General features: G+C 36.0%; 1 protein-coding gene across 48 annotated transcripts in view; it reads right to left on the bottom strand.

The window, feature by feature from the left end:
* Positions 1–17,718, bottom strand: part of LOC102069276 (uncharacterized) — a 142,881-nt gene that overhangs the window by 61,642 nt on the left and 63,521 nt on the right. For 27 of the 48 annotated variants that reach the window (XM_074541270.1, XM_074541259.1, XM_074541264.1 and 24 more), the window contains 3 exons: positions 6,960–7,197; positions 5,386–5,487; positions 2,339–2,412 (listed from right to left, as the gene is read on the bottom strand). In XM_074541270.1, coding sequence (XP_074397371.1) covers positions 2,339–2,412; positions 5,386–5,433 — 122 coding nt within the window. In that variant the 5' untranslated portion in view covers positions 5,434–5,487; positions 6,960–7,197. Of the gene's footprint in view, positions 1–2,338; positions 2,414–5,385; positions 5,488–6,959; positions 7,198–17,718 lie in introns of those variants that run through there. The other 21 variants (XM_074541263.1, XM_074541265.1, XM_074541258.1 and 18 more) reach the window with 6 other exon arrangements.

Genomic DNA, 17,718 nt, shown 5'->3' with positions numbered 1-17,718 from the left:
ATCACCTTTTCCTTGTGTTCTCATGGGTAGCTACCATTTTTTTTCATGTGTCTGGGTTAAGAACATACTGCAAAAGCACATGACTAATTTGTTTTTGGAGAGGAGGCAGAATGCTTACAGGGAGACTGTTATACCCAGTCAGTGAGGACCACCTGCACCTTTCTAGAAATCAAAGTGTTGATGGAAATGAGAAAACATATCCAGATAATATATACTTGAAAATGCCATGAATACTCACTATTCATTCTAAAACAGAAAGAAATTAGCAGATTTTATAACCCATATTATCTGTAAATCCTTGAAGAATAGAGGTGCAAGAAGAACTCTGATTTGCCACGTTTTTTGTGCGTATTGCTCAAACTTTTTGTCCTTTGGCAACTTCAAATTTAATTTCCCTTGTCTAACTCTTTTTATTTAATTTTATTAATTAAAAGGCAGGCAAATTTAGAAGAAGAAATATTACAGAGGTGTGTAAGAAAATAAGACAGTGAAAAAGTCTATCACGTAAAGATTAATTTGTCCAATTTCAAAATGTATATTGCAATATTTTATAGCTGACAGGTGATCATGGGCAGATAGTCATTACAATTTATCACAGCAGGAAGTTGTTAAAATGACAATATAGGCAGGTATAAAATTATATGAAGGAAAAGTTATAGAAGATAATTTTGAAACTCTAACAAACTTGTCCTTTTAAAGTTTCAATCACAAAAAGAGCATGATCCAAAATCTAATTACAAGTTTAGAAAGACAGAGTTGGATCAGAATTTCCTGTCTGGGGGCAAGGGGGGAATTATGGAGAAAAATTTCCATTGTTACTTCCTCCTATTAATCAAAATTTATGTTTCATTACACAGGAATTGTGTAAAAGTTTTTTCTTCTCCTTGTTTTGAATTTATTGGCTGCTATTCCAAGAAAGAGAGAATGAGTGTCAAACACCAATTTATGCCTTTGCAAATTTCTCTCTGTCTCCACTTTTGCAACCCTATCATTTATCAACAGTAGCCACATGTTATTTTTGAATGGAAAAGGAATGTTCTTTGGCACTGATCAGCCCTGAGTGAAGTTTTATAGCAGTCTTATAAATTTCTCAATAGCAGGGCTTATAATGAAATTGCATAAAGTACTGTGACCTAGTCTGCTAGTTGGCACACTAGGCACTGCTGAATGGGGTCCTTGTTAGGAACTAACAAAAGGAGCTTGAAATTTTTCTTCCCTATTGCTGCTAGCACTGCTTATTGCTTCTACAATTCTGGAATTAAAAGGTCTATGAGTTCGGATATTATGGGCTTTTCTTTGGGCTTTTCTGTGCTCCATTTGGGTACTGGGATCCATTGCAAGAGTAGGCCCTTAGATCATAAGATCACAAGCTGCTGGAGGAAGGATTGTATTGTACAATGGGGTACAATGTCTAGCCCAGAGGAACAGCTGATCAGACACTCTAGAGATGCTGTTGCAATAGAAACACTAACAAATAGTTAAAGTGAAGTATCAGTTTTATGCTTTATGGTATGCAGAGTTAGCAAGGGTATTAAGCTCTTTCTGAGATATAATTCTTTTAAATTTTTTCTCTGCCTTTCAAGACTGAAAATGTCTCTCTTAAAGGAGGTATATTCATAGAACCTAACGAAAAAGCTGCTTCTGTCAGGAGCACTCTGATAATGAAATACTGAAAGGAGGGAGAAAGTGCAACAAATATTCTAACCTTTGTTTTATTGCCCGAATTTTAAAATCATCTCCATGATCTGTAACTTTGAAACTAAACCAGCCATTCAGGGCAGGTGATGCTGGGTTTCAGACCACCACTACTTAATAAGCAAATGCTCCTTTTAATAATTTGTTTACATTTTAGCTTTCTATACAATCAATATAGAAGCCCTTCCAACCCTCACTTTAATTTAAGTTGGATTAAGTGAACCATGACTACTGACCACACTATAAAGCATTTCCTTAAGTTCAAGCATACATTATTCTCTATCTCAGGATAAGGAAAAGAGTAGTCTCACAGCAAAGCACAGTTCATTACCATGAAAGCTACAATCTAATTGTATTTAGCTAAGCTTTCAAATTAGCTTGTTAGAGGCAACTGTTCTGTGCTATGTATGCAGAAACACAAAATATAACCTTTTCAATTGTAAAACAATATGCCTCAAGACGACACAGTCTTCAGGTAAAAAGTATTACTAATTTACATGCATCTTAAAGCAAAACCTGTTTTGACATGTATGTTGGTGTTTCTTAGCATTTCTATTCAGGTGCCAGCTGGTGAGTAATGAGATTCACACTAAGTAGCACCACCCACATAAAAACCATATGAGAGACAAGACAGGACACTCACAATTCATATGAATCCCTGTGGAAATTTCCCGGTAGGTGGGACCACTCAGCCAGAAAAGGGGAGTTGGGCTGAATCTGAAAAGAGAAGTGAGTCCATCTGTGTTTGAAATGGATTCCAAAACACAGTCACAGCATTTTTAAATTCCTGTTACTTGAATGTATTCACTCAATCCATCTTAAAGCAGAATTTACTTGCTGGAACCCAGAATGTCATTATGATGTTCAATACTGATGGGGTGAAATTTATTTGAGTACAGACCTGGAGAAAGTTCTCTAATACCTTACAATAAGCACCCTATTGAGAAAAAAAGTGAAATATCTACAATGCTCTGCTCTTCATGGGGAAAAATTCTGGCTTCTGCTGAAGCCAATGGCAAAACTTTTTTCTTTCAATGAAGAAATACCTCACCAGTGAGATAAAATACAGAGCGAATTTGCAAACCCTTAAACAAGGATTAAGCAAATGTAAAGTCCTTTATAATCTTTGTACAATGAATGGATTTTGTATTTTTCCTCCATTTTCTGAAACACCCACAATTCACTCACTGATAATGACATGTAGGAACATAGATTTTTAAAAAAGTTTTTAAACATTACTATAATAATGTGTTTTTAAAAATGTAACATTTTGTCCCTCATTGTACCATTTGGATATTCACAAAGTCTAATTATAAATGTGCAGTGGAACATAAAATGCCATGTGAAATAAGCAAGAGAAATTGATTTCATGTATTTTTAGCATATCTCACTCACCACTGTTCTACAGAATATAAAAGGAAAAGCATTTTCAACCTTATTTGTCCAATTATAACACATTGCAAAAGCATAATTACAGTTCAGAAACTTCCAATTTTGTCTACATGAAATTGAATGTCTCTTACAACAATATAGACTTGTATCCATGTAGGAGGTCTTGGTTTATTCATCTATTGTTATGAATAATAAGGTTTTAATTGACTACTCAGGACTACAGTCATGCTATGCTGGCATTGAAAATCATGGATGTCTAGTCCAGAGGCAGAAGTTATCCAGATGAATATTCATGAACTTAACTAAAATTCCAGTTAAAATTCAATTCCATCACTTTATTAATACTATCTGCTTATATTTAAAGTACTTCTGAGAACAACATCAAATATTATTATCTGAGAAAAATGATTAAGTAGCTTTTTATGTCCAAAATGTTCATGCATGACTGTAACATCCATATGTATAAGTTTAATACATTTCCTTCTGTCACTTTCATACATTATTTAACTGAACAAAATTCAATAAAACACAGACTCAATAGTTCACTTGTCAACATCAACTACAGTTTGCACAGGCTTTTCCAGCTAATCCATCTGAATGCAGTCCTTCTTTGCATTTCTTGAGTCAACTTATTGCATCTCAGTTTACCTGAATAGGCCAAAGTGTTTAAACATGAAAAACATGAATCTCACTTATGTTTGCAGATTTTTTGTTTACTGCTCATAAGACCTAATAGCCTGAATGAATTCTATACAATCTCATCCAGTCACTGTAGTGCTATCTTTCCTTTTGGCCTCTCCAAGCCCCTAGAGAAAACATTTTCTATTCATGCTGCCTTAAACAAGCAAGGAAAACAAGGGATTGGGGAGTACAAAACTAAGTTACCGAGTAAACTGAAAGCAAAGAATTCCCCCAAAAGTTTTTTGTCTGTTCTTTTAGATAGGACAGGGTGTCCTAAGCTGCATCATCTTCCTTGGTGCAGTCCTACTACACCTACAGAAAACCTGAACAAATCTCAAAAGTCAGAGTCAGGCTACTATGTCTGACACATGCAAAACATATCAAGGACTGCATGTGCTTGAGGAATGAACCTTTATTTCCAAAACTCTGTTTTGTGAAACTGAATAAATTAGATGTTTGATTAAAGTTGACATCAAGGAAAAGTACCAAGAGGCAAATTCTGAGTACCAAAAGGATTTTTTCCATGTGGTCAAATTAGAAGATGAGAGTACTTACATAATACCATTTTTGGAGTTCAGAGAGGATAAAGACAATCTAACTGTGTTGTGCCACAAAGTACTTTGCAATGATCAGCCTCACCTTTGGAGATATGGTAGATATGAAGATATCTTGCAAAATTACATGGAGATGTGCACAAATGAGAAGGGAAAATCCCTACTTACCCTTATTTCCTAGGCCTTTCATACATTTTGGAAAAAAAACCAAAAACCACAGACTGTAATGGCAAAGTATAAAAATAGAAATCAACGTATATTTTTAAATGAAATGCAAAAACCCACAATATGTAGGCCTTGGCCTTTTTTTGCCCCTTTTTTCCACTCCCTTTGCAGCTTTACTTTTTAGCCAGTTTTCTCCTATGTCCTTTTGTGAAGAACAGATATGCCTGCTCTGATTGCTTGGAGGTTTAATGTTTCCAGCTTGGCAAGGAGAAATATGATTGTGACTCCTGAAGCAGGTATTTAAATGCCTGATCAAAACATTCAACAATAGATGTAATTAAATAGGCTCTAATTCTACTTATGTGATTCAACACAAAGAAAGAAGATCTGTTACTTTGTGTTTTTGTCATTGCTTGGAGAAATGACCTTAATTTATTGTAATTTCCAGCTGGAAGATTACCAAATTGATTTTGAACTTAAGTAGCCCTGTGGGTGCAGAGGCATTTACTGCCAGATTACATGAAGCACACTGATCACTTCCAATTATAAAAACTTATTTTTATTAATAAATAAGTTTACAGTTTTTAATAAATAAGTCCTACAATTTACTTTCTGTTAGAATCACCTTACTTTTTTGAGGTCCACCAAATCTCAATCTTCCACCAAATAGCTAATCAAAGTATATTTACAAATGAAAATGCAAGTTATATAGTGTATACATAAAGGTATAATTTTGTGTACCATATGGATTTAGCCAAAATAAAGTAGAGGTTTGTGTGACTAGGCTGAATTTTGCACAGGATAATTAGGTTTATGTAACTAATCTTAAGAGAAATCTTGTAAAGTTTTTAATGACAGTATGTTAAAAAAATAAATTAAGTTTTATAACTCATCTTACCATAAAGAAGATCGTGCAGTCCAGCTCAAACTCCAAGCCACCAGCCATGGGTATCTCAGTTCAAATGTTCATTAAAATTTCCCAGCTTCTGGTTGCAGACAGCTATTTTATATGAAAAAGGTGTTATACACAAGGAAAAAGATAGTGTTTAAAATTACAGTAAACAAGCTACAGTGGATCAAAATAAGAGCCCTACCCCAGACTCAAACCATGGAATAATTTCACAAAATTTGAAAGTGTAAAAACAAATTACAAATGGAAAATCTCAGCAAGGTACGTACACACATTAAAAAATAACAAGCATGCTCAAATTAAGGACATTTTGAGGCTACAATCACTAATCACAAATCTCAGCAATGCCTTACGATGCCAAATTTGAGAACCTTAACAAGTCCTTTAATGTCACATATAATGCCTTTCCAATAAACTTAATCAAAATGCAAAATATATTGCTATTTTCTTTATGTTACTCCTCTTCCCATTTCTCTGTAAAGTTTTATGAGTGATCATCATTCTTTAGTTGGAAGAAGACCACGTTATATACATTTGAGATCTGATGAAAAACTATAAATTTTTCATCTGCATATCATGTAAAAATAATTTGCTGTCAGAAAATATCACTGCATTTCATCATGTTACACTGAACTCAATTTTTCAGACTAGTTATCCTTGGTCTACAGAGATGGTACAGGAAATACTTCTGAACACCTTGCAAACCACAATATTGGTCAGGACCCCCATAAAGAGATTTTACTGGAGAGAGACCCAAAAGAGTTACCAATTCTGGAAAGGAGAAAGGGTAAGTGTGGATGCACAGGTGCATGTGTCTTAGTGTTTGTACTTAAAATACTTCCTCCCAGAGAATTTTAATTGGATGTTTTTCCTGTTCTTTTTTAAAATAAGGACTTGCTGATATCTCATATATTTTTCATAATGAATATGGTTAGGAAATTAGAAATCCAGAGGCAATGCCTGGAAGGGGATCTTTAACATTCAGACAGGATTCCTGCTCAAATTGGAGCATTTGTCATGCTTATTGTGGTGATATCATAATCTGTGCACAAAATAACTAAATCTCATTCAAGGATGAGTGCAGTACACTCCTACAGAACTAAATGTGGTTCAAAGCTAGATTAAACTTCCGCTGTGGTCCAAATACCTATTACATTTCCTGTCACTTCTCTGTGTTTTTGTATAAAATACCTACAAGAAATTCATATCTGTCACAAATAATTGCATTCTGATCCATCACTGGAGCCAACTGAAACCAATTCTACCCCAGATTAATGCAGAATGGCTTCTTTCTTTGTGTATTTATAAGGGAAGATTAAATGTTCCTTTATGATTGTTTCGGCTTTTCACTGATAATATGATATATTTATTACTATGTTTTCCAAAGTGGCTGCACTGTAAGTTGTTTTCTTTTCTCAAAAATTCCAATGTCTGAATTAAATTCTTTACTTCTTCAGTGTTTTAGAAATATTGCGCTATTTAAAAATTTTACTTCAACTGAATGGTCAAAGAATTTCATTAGTAGCTATTAATTTGGGATCCAAAATGTGTTGAACACTTACATTGAAATTATGAAAACTCCATAATTTCCAGTACTTCCTCTCTGCCTGTTGAGTTTATCCCATTCCTCGATACTGACACCATGACTCTTTTCACCACTTCCAGGATATTGAACATACATGAAGCATTACCAATAATGGGGCTCCCAGTGCATTTCTGAGCAAGTTGGAATTGTGACTGCCTGGGTGTCATCAGCTTGGATGCTTGAAAACATTCTACAAAGATACATGACAGCAAAGTCTGCAAAATAACCAGACACAGTGAGGAGGAATCACAGAGGGAAGTTAAACACTGTGCTATCCGTTATGAGTTCACCAAGCACAAAGCCAGGACATTTAGGACTAAAGGCCTACATAAAGCACTGAAAACATCTTCCATGGCCCCAGGCAGACATGGAACTTGTCAGACTCTGGAGTTCCTCTTGACAGAAACTGCATGAACTTGGGTTTCACTGCAGGGGAACCCGTCACTCGCTGCCCTTTCTGGAGAAAATGGCTGTCTGACCATTAGAAGCATATTCTGAGCTTTGTCTCACAGCCACTGCTTTCCTGAATCATAGCAATGAAAGAAAAGCAGAGCATCCTGTTCCATCAAACTGCCTCCCCTGACTTCCCACAGATGACTATATGTCACTTCAATCCTTGGCAGCTGATCACCAGCCAAGAAAGTGACATGACAAATAATAATGACTTAAACTTTATGGAACAGATCACTTTTCAGAAGACCAGGTGTTTACCACAGAACATTTTTAGGTGTACTCACCTGCCAAAATCCACTCTCCTGAGGAAGGTAATATGAGACAACTAACTGTCTGTGTCTATGTGCTGATTCTCATTGGAGATATTATAAGTGAGAGTTTATATACACTGGAGTCAGCATGGCAATGTGAAATTGATAGCCTACTCTTTTCAGTAAAGCTACAGGCATGAGACTGAACCATATTTATTTCAGTAGTTGGCAGTTCAAATGTTCCTCTCCTAATTTCACAGTCTAAAACACCTGGTACAATGCTTTGCTGCATAATTTCTGAATTAAAACCAGCAATTAAAAGATCACTTTTACCAATACAAGACTCCAAAGTCTAATCACACTCCTGCAGCATTGCTGAGTTCATACTATGTGAAGTTTGCTAGAATGCTGTCTGAACTGGGGACAGGAGAAGGTATGTGATGTGCATGAGGATCTCAGAAAGTTTACACATCAGGCACATCCAATCCTTAGGCATCTACCTTAGCACACATGCTCAGTGTGTTGTGTAGGCAGCATCATCCTTTATTGTTCAAATTTTAATGCAAGACATCATGAGATAATCTAGTTTTACCTGAAAGCAAATGAAGAAAAATAGACATTTCTATTAGACTCAGCTCTACCTGGATACTTCAAATGAAAGAGTATTTAAGACAACTAGATTGCAAGCAAAAAGAAAGGCAGTATTTCTGAAGGTTTTGTTTCCACAGAGGGGAAAAAAGACTGAAACAGAAACTTTTGCATGTGTTGTGTAGAGAGTTGAAAAGAAAGAGTAAGAAGCCTGAAGCAGTTTGGAAGATTTTTCTCAGACACTCTGGGGAAAATGTCAAAAAATCCTACAGAAAAGGAAGGCTTACATTTTTACTAAAAAACCCCACCCAAAATATAAAGGCCAACCTCCCCAGCACCTGAAGTTTAACAGGACAGTAGAAACACAGCAGAACTTCTGAAATACTGAAGAAAGTTTTCACTTCAAGGTCAAGTGAAAATAAGGGGCTTATTGAAAGCCTGAGAGTAAAAGGACATCACTGAGCTCAGAAAATAAATAAACAAATTCCTGAGAAGAAGTGAACCCAGGGAAGAAATGCACAAGAATAAAGGTCTGAACTGTAGTATACCAACCAGGAAATTATATCAGCCAAAATTTAAATTTAACTACTGCCACAAGAAACATTATACCCAGAAGCAGCCTGTGACCTCTTCATCAGCTGTGTTTTTTTTAAAGCCAGGAGTGGGTGCAAAGGCATCCTCCAACCTGTTACTGTTAGCCAGCTAGGTAGAGAGGCCATTTGTATTCATATGTTGAATTCTGCCTGAAAGGATAGTGACAATCCAGCTTAAAATATTCCTTGCCCATACTGAAAGAATGTGATGAATGTTTGCAAATGCTTCAAGCACTGTTTTATTGCAAGATTAAATGCCTCTTATTTGGATGCTTACTCTTTTTGAGAGTCATATCTGCTCACACTTAACAAAATTATTCCTGTCAAGTCCAAGAGTTCCATTTTCTGTTGGACTTCTTTGATCTCATCAGCACCTCTTAAGCAAACTGCATTTCTTTTTGTTTTCATGCACTCCAAAGGCTCATTTTCAAAATTAGTTCCTTATACATAACTATTCATTAGGATTTCTGAATTACTTAGAGTAATAGACATTTTAGGAATAAAAGTATTCACCTATTAGAGAGGCATTTATTAGCACCCTATGCAGCAGTAGATTATAAAATTTACCATCATGTAACAACATAAAGGATCCAGAACACTCTCTGTAAGTGGTGCTGTCTTAAGGACTTTTAAAAAATGGTGTCTCTGAAACCCACAAAAACACTCCATCTAATCAGAGGGTCTTGGCTTTGGCCTGAAGAGGGGAAGGGAAGGGAAGGGAAGGGAAGGGAAGGGAAGGGAAGGGAAGGGAAGGGAAGGGAAGGGAAGGGAAGGGAAGGGAAGGGAAGGGAAGGGAAGGGAAGGGAAGGGAAGGGAAGGGAAGGGAAGGGAAGGGAAGGGAAGGGAAGGGAAGGGAAGGGAAGGGAAGGGAAGGGAAGGGTAAGGTCATGGATAAAATATAATAAGGAAGAAAAACAAAAATTTTATCACAGGGTTCTCATCTGTTCCTGAAACACATATATGTATATAAAGTATACCAATGGGTGCAAAAAATTTCAATCCTTTTTGAAACAAAAAAGTTCAGGGATGACTGCTGTTTCTGTGCTTAGAGACCATTTCTCATGTCACTCTGTACAGACAACTGGCTCCATATACTTATTGGAATAGCCTTTCCCACCCTCCTGCTCCAACAGAAGATCAGAGATAAGGCCACGACCCTTGGACTCTTGCTCTATGTAATGCTTTGAAATCTCTTAGAGATCCAGCTTAGAGCAGTGAGTTTGGGATTGCATTGATGAATGTTTTGCACACAGTCCTAAAGGGAGGGGCATCTTTGGACTGTGGCAAATTTCAATAATTTGTTAAAGCAAACACTGGTCCAGCAAGAAAGCTAAGAGCTACATTACTTTTGAAAACTGAAATATTTAATTTACCATGCAGCATTTTCCCCATTACCCTGGCAACAAGCTCTCTTTCTGGGTATGTACTACTTGACACCCAACCTTTGGTATAATTCTACATTTCTTTTTCATTTAAAGTTGGATTTCCCATAAATTACACACCTAAGGACTCAAAGATGAAGACTTGAAGAAGAACAGGTGAATATTTGTCACAGTAATTTGTTGTCCTGATGACATTTGATAATGTAAGAAGTTGATTTCCATTTGGTGCAAGAGGCATCAGTGCTCAAAAACAGCCTGGAAGGGTTTCATTACCAAATCCTATCCATTACAGGAAAACTAGCATACAGCAGAAATATTGTGAGGCCAGCACCATTCATAAAATGTAGCCTTATATAGCTTTTATATCTAATAACTGCTGAAGGACATGATTCTAAAGTGAATTGAAAGTGCACGCAGTTTCCTGTATTTTGAATCCTATAATTTGATGAAATATTTTACAGGAATTTTTAATGTCCTTTAGGACCATTAGCAGGATTTTTTAATTATAAGTAGATCTTAAATCTGTCTCTGGACAGGGTAAACATTCTTTTTTCTATGAACAAGTTCACATTTAATTAGTTTACTGCATGTTTTCACTTTATTTTTCACTATAATTATTCCTGTACCTAATTTTTTTTTTCATATCACCACATTTCAGTGTTAAGCTGCTATTTATAATAAGTTTGAATTATGTCTTGATTTGGTTCCTTCCATTTATATGTGTGCTCCACATAAAAAACAATATTATGGTCATTCTGATTTTTCTTCTAATTTCTGGCACTGCTTCAAAACAACAACTTATAAAACACTAAATGAATTACACATTTTGAACTTAGATAAATGATACTAAGGAAATACAAATATATATACCAGGCCTCCAGTTGCCCATATAAGAAAGCCCTTACAATGTCCATCACTGATGGAAATACCTCTTCCAAAGAGAAATCCTGCTCTTACTTGAAGACAGTTGGAGATTTCAGTGTGTGCCAAGCTAGTAATTTCTGACAGGCAGTTCTTTGCCTCTTCCACTAAAGTGATGCTGAAGGCTGTGTTTGAAATATCTTAGCACAGTTGTGTAAGCACTTGGATTCAGTAGGTAAATCCCCCACAAAGCTCAGAGAAAAAGACTTAGAATTTTGCATTGACATTTAGTGTGAGTTTAATCTTGTGCAAAATACTTTCACTCTGATTCAGAAGTTGGTTTAATAGCATGTTACAAAAAATTCTGTGTATTTTTCTTTCTTTATTTTCCTAAGACAGTCTGGCAAGTATGATATAAAGAACATGAGCAGGAATTCTGACAAGGTCAGTAGAAAAAAAAAGCAAAGCAAGAGGTTGAAATGTACTCAGCAGGATCTCAGAATATGTAGTGCCTATGTTTTGTACTATATTTGCTGCTGGGTGTTTTCCTGGCTCAACTCAAGTCAGTGAAAGCTTCACCCTCAAGTATGCTGGAATCAGAAAACTTGTCCTTGGCTTTATCATTCCAGAGCTTACATTCAGCACAAAGCAGGCATTTAAAATGAAATTTCCTGAAAGGTAGTTGCAGTCAGGTGGGGTTCGTCTCTTTCTCCAGGCAGCAATTAACAGAACCAGAGGACAAAGTCTTAAACTGCACCAAGGGAAATACAGATTGCATATTAGGAAAAGGTTTTTATGGAAAGAATGATCAAGTATAGGAATTGTCTGCCCAAGGAGGTGGTGGAGTCACCATCTCTGAATGTGTTTAAAAAAAGATTAGATGTGGAACTCAGTGCCATGGTTTAGTTGAGGTGTTAGGGCTGGGATGGACTCGATGATCTTGAAGGTGTCTTCCAACCTTGTGATTGTGTGATTCTGTGAATCACATCACCAAATGTCAAGCCAGCATCTGATAACTTTGTGTACACTAGACAGCTGTCATTCATGCTTTTGGTCTGCCTTCTGCAGCTTCAGCTTCAACCCCTTGACTTCCAAGTGTGTGAAGATCTGTCAAGTCACCTCTGTTCACTCTGTATGTGACAAACCCCATGGTTCTTATAACTTCAACTAAATTCTGAAATCAATAGCATTTTCAGTTCCTTCATTTTCTCACAAGTATAATTATTAATATAAGACATAAATTTAATGGGACATGCCATCTAAGAACCATAATTTACCTTTACTTTATTTATGAATTTATTTTTTTGCTCACACCAAAACAAGACAATCACCAGTTATTCTTAATGCCACATTTACAAAATCTCTCCTGCACACTTCCTGTGAAGCCTGTGGTTAAGTCAGGCTGTTGTACACAAGTGATCAGATCCTTTTGTCAAAATGAAGCACTATTTCAATGCTGAAAGCAGATAATTTGATCTTATAAAAGGTAAAATCTCTGCGCTTTGTAGAAACTTAGGTCTACTCTTCCTAGATGTTTTCTTTATTGGCTTAGAAGGAGATTTTTTGTTATTCTGAACCATAAATCAGTCTTCTTTGAAGTAGACCTACTATTTTGGGGGAGCACAATAACACTCTGACATGCTAATTTATGGTTTTACATTTTGGCTCCATTGTCCACTGTTTAAGATAAGGCAACTCACACTAAGGTTTTTTTTTTTCACGTTCTCAGTAGAGAAATAAATCTGTAAATAAATCCAGAATGAATGCTAAAAAGAAACTGCTTGCACTATTAAGGTTTGAAATGTAGAAGCAAACACATGGAATTTACATTTCAGCAAACTTCCCCTAGAATAATGTTTGTCAGGATTTATTTAAATCCTTTATATACTTTTTGGAAGGTGTTCTGAAAAGAAAGAAATCTGATACTGAATGCCTGACATTAATATAATCAAACCATATTTAATTAGGTAATTTTGTGACACATGAAAAAAACTGAAATGCACAAAAAAATTATAAAATAAACAATACCTTCCCCTCCAATATACAAACTTTATTTTACTATAATTTAGAGTTCTAATTCCTGTCCTGGTGTGACATAAAACTTGGACAGAGGAGTGAATAGACACATTCAAAAGCACAGGTAATTTCTTTGCCTTGCTTGGCTGATCTATTCTGGCTGATATAATCCAGTGGAGAGCAGCAGCATCCCAGTGAGCTCTGCCTGGTACAGATCACTCTCCCACTTGTTTGGTGTGATTTAAATGCCTCAGCCCTTCTACTCCTGCCTCCCCCCACTCCCAGTTTCATCTTTTGTACTTGGTACACAGCCTTGGAAATTTTGTACTCTGCACTGATCTTCCCCAATGCAATGAAAACAAGCAGTATTTTTCTCTGCTTAGGCCAAACTGTACTCTGATATCTGAAGAAAATAAGGATGGACAATCTTAAACAAGCATGGAAGAAACTGTGCCTTTTATTTCATGGGCAATAAGCAGCTCACAGAAAACAGGAGAGAACTACTGGTCAAAGGTAATATGTTTAAGGTTTATCTGAACATGGTAACTCTGGCCAGCTCACTATCAGGAATTCAGAAGAGATATCAATACTTCTATATCTGATTAATTATTAGATTTATTTTAGATTAGATGGGAGAGTTAGGCTTACCTGACATGAGAGTCCTCATGTTTATGCACTACAGGGAGAAGGAGGGCGAGATACATCTATTATTTCTCTATTAGTTTTTAAATTCCCTGCTAGCTTTGCCAAATGGTTTCACTGTCACTAACATTGACATTAATTTCAGTAAATATTCTTCAAGTGCAAAACTACATGATAAGCAACTTATTTGCAATAACTCACTGATCTTTATTATAGCTGTCAGGTGATGCTGAAATTATAGCAATACCAAAGACATTGCCAGAAGTCTCTGAATCTGATATTTTAATTCCTAATACATAAAATGTATCTTCAGTATTTTGAGCTTACCATGGTATAAAATTTTGATCATTAAAAATAATTTTGACTGTTAGTCTCATTCTATTATAAAGATGGAGTGAAAAATTCCAACTTTTTGCTAATTTTTCCAAGTTGCTTGGTCTTCAGCCAAAAATGACAGCAGCTCTTTGATTGCCCATGCCTTTGCCTGTCTTCCATAAAAGGCATATTTTTTGGAACCTTCAAAGTCAACTTTCTTTTGAGCATCCAAGCAGCCATAACAGGACAAAGCATATCATCACCACACCAGTGAGCAGCTGAAGCTACTATCAGGTTTGCATTTGCCTGTTGAAATATGACATAATCTATATACCATTTTGTAATACAACCCTGCTGTACACTTTTGGGAGTTTGAATCAGATGAATAAGGTGGACAATTAGTAGTTTGGGGCTCAGATTTAGAGCCAATAAATTTCATCAACATTTCTGATATGTATCCTGGAAGGACAAGGTGTTTTAATAAACAACTGGACGCTTGGATAGAATACAATATAATAAGGGACATGAGCATTTCCATCTCTGATTCCCATTTCTGTTCTGAACCAATTCTTATTCCTTCAAAAAACCTCAACCAACCATCCAAAAAAAATTTTAAAAATCAAAAAAAGCCACCAAAAAACCCTGAAATAAAAAATCCCCTCCAACTCTGAAGCTCAGAAACACAGGAAATAAGTAGACAGGAACTGTTTAGCTGGATGAGATCAAATTTAAGTGCCCCCAAGATAACCTGTTGCAAGTGCACCTGTCAGACAATTCCTGACATTAGAATTCATGTCAGAAAGTAAGGATTAACCAAATCAGCCACTAGCAAGCAACACAGAAAGAACAAATAGTTACAGAAGTATTGTAAGGCCTTGAAGGGTACAGTTACCTGTCTCAAACACTGTCAAGACCACAGAAGGAACATGACATAAGATAAGCTCCCACAGTGACAACTTGAGATAAGCACAGAAGGCAGGAATCAGAGACAGGAAGGCACTAATTCCAGCTCTGGCAGAAGTGAGATCTGGTAAGAACATTCTGGTTAAACATACTCAGACAAGAATTCCCACTGCTTATACTCATATCACTGATCAAGCAAAGATCACCCCAAGTTAAGGGAATACACCTCTGTGGATACCTGGAACTTGGACTGTATAAAGATGGTGTGCTCCAGAAGATCAGCTCTGGGGCACCCACCACAAAGAAGCCCATGGTGAAGAAGGACCAACAGGACACTGGTGGTGACTATCTCTTGATAGCTTGATTCCTCTCTCTTCACTGCCCTCCTTCCCTTTCCCGCCTTCTCTCTTTCTCCCTTTCTTTGTCCCCCCTCCCTTCCTCTTTCTCTCTCTCCCTCCCTGTCCTTCTTTTATTTCTTTCTCTTTCTTTTATTTCTTTCTCTTTGATTTCCTTCTCACTACATCACATTTGCTGTTGAATAAAACCCATATTACTGACTTCAGCATATGGTCTTGTTTGCACCTTAATTTGGGCAGAAGCATCTCTCACTAATTGGATCTTAACTGGTGGCTGAAAATGGAATGTTTACATATTGCAATACTTGTCAATCAGCAATCACATCACATTGAAGTGCAACACGGGTTTCATTTATTCACCCTTTCAGCTCTGATTTGTGTGTTGCATAAAATTAATCTTCATAAAAACTCCAAATCTTGTTACAGTGAGCTATAGTAAGACTTACCACAATGCTCCCAAAAGGGAATTTTTCTACAACTGAAATATCTACTATACATTCTGAGACTTGTGCTATAATTATGAAGGTTGAGACATGCTCATATTCATTATTGCATGTATAACCTTTGACAAAATGATTGTCCTGTGAGGTTGCCTGATGCAGGCAAACATATTATTGCTGGACTTATGTCCTCTATGCTGAGCTTCAATCTTTGGCATTACTAAATGACATTAATTATTTTGAATACAAATGAATCTTCTGTAACTGAATTATTGGCATTTCTCTTATGTTATATAACAAAAATAGTGGAAGTTTTTTTTTTGACAAAGTGTTAAAGGATGTGATAATGTCAAAAAACCAACTGATTACAGAAACTACTTTCTGTGCACTGTACTGCCCACAGCCAGCTACTGTAGCCACAGAGTGTTGCAAAAAATGATGAGCTGCTTCTGGGACACGCTGCAGTGACCTAACATGCTACATGTTGCTCTACAAATATCCTACTAAACCATAAATGAAAATATTGCTACACTGAAGATTCTTTGCTGTCAATAACATTAAAAATACCCTGTATGTGTTCTATTCCTATTTAAGGTATGTCTCAAAGGGTAAAGGACAAAGACTAAGTTTTAGTCTGGATATTTTATTACATTTGCTGATTCAAGCCGTAGATTGCTGTCAGAAATAAAATTTACTAATTAAGCTTTGAAAATTATTTCTGCAGAAGCTGTATTTATCTCATATAATGTTACGGGTGTTTATTTTATAGTTCTGCGGTTCCTCAGAGCTATCCTTTTATATAAACGAGTTACACTTCTTTTCCAAGTGATCATTGCTAACTGATATTCCCGTGTGAAATAATGTTTTTGCAACAATATAATTTCAACGTTTAGTGCATTTAAAAATAATTTTTATATGAAAATATGCAGCTGAGAGCAAAATGAGAAAAAGCAATGTGTAATCTACTTTTTCATCTTCACTTTTAGTTTCCTTTTAAATACTGACAAAACAAGGAAGCCATTGTTTTCTTTCCAAAGCAGGTATTCTTACAAAAGTAAAAATTGGAAAAAGTCTGTTATCTACTTGAATTTTTACTAGATCCTCAGAGATATTTCCAGTCCCAGGTTAACAAATTGTAAGCTTCTCTTCTTGTAGCCAGTAACTGAAAAGAAACAGAGCTGCTTATCTCTTCTTTTTAGTGTAATCAAAGTGAGTTATTAGCAATTGAAGGTTTGTCACATAATGATAGCATAAGTATGAAATTTTTTTCTAAGAAAAGTTTGGGCAAAATTTTGAAACTTCTCCTTTGCAAAGAATTCTGACATTTTGGCATGATTTACTGATTTAAAAATGGTTTTTAAGAAGCAGAGCTAAAAATGTTTTAATTACTTCAAATCACTGACAATGTTTGTACAGCCCCTTCTCTACATGAGGAGGTTGCTGATTCCAACAAGGGGTTCCTTCCACGTGTTTACTAGAACACCATGGCAAAAATGCCCTGCACCCTTTTTTTCTTGGTATCACGCTCCAGATGAACTAATGCTCCAAGAATCTTGAGAGATTTTACCAATTTGCCCATAAGTTTTCTCTGTTAAACTGTGAGAAAGATGGTTGTTTCTTTCTGTCTCTCCAAGAAGAATCAAGTTGAGGTGATGGTTAAAACTTTAAAATAAATATGACAGAAATACACAGAGTGATAACTGCCTTCCTGAAATGAGCCTATATTTTTTTCAAATGTGACAAATCAAACTTCTGTTTGACGCATATGATAATAACATACAATATAAAGATAAATTTCCTTGGCTGCAGTATGCAATGTATATCAAAATACAGTACATTTCAATAAATTGCAACATTTGTGCACACCTTCTTCTTTCAGTATGTGATGAAATGCTGCATTTTTTCACCTTGGTTCAATTTTCTTTAGGTTGCTACC

This window comes from Zonotrichia albicollis, chromosome 5 (genome assembly GCF_047830755.1).
Source record: "Zonotrichia albicollis isolate bZonAlb1 chromosome 5, bZonAlb1.hap1, whole genome shotgun sequence".
In the NCBI taxonomy this organism is placed as follows: Eukaryota; Metazoa; Chordata; class Aves; order Passeriformes; family Passerellidae; genus Zonotrichia; species Zonotrichia albicollis.
The sequence above is the reverse complement of the archived record's forward strand: the minus strand, read 5'-3'. Positions and strand labels throughout refer to the sequence as shown.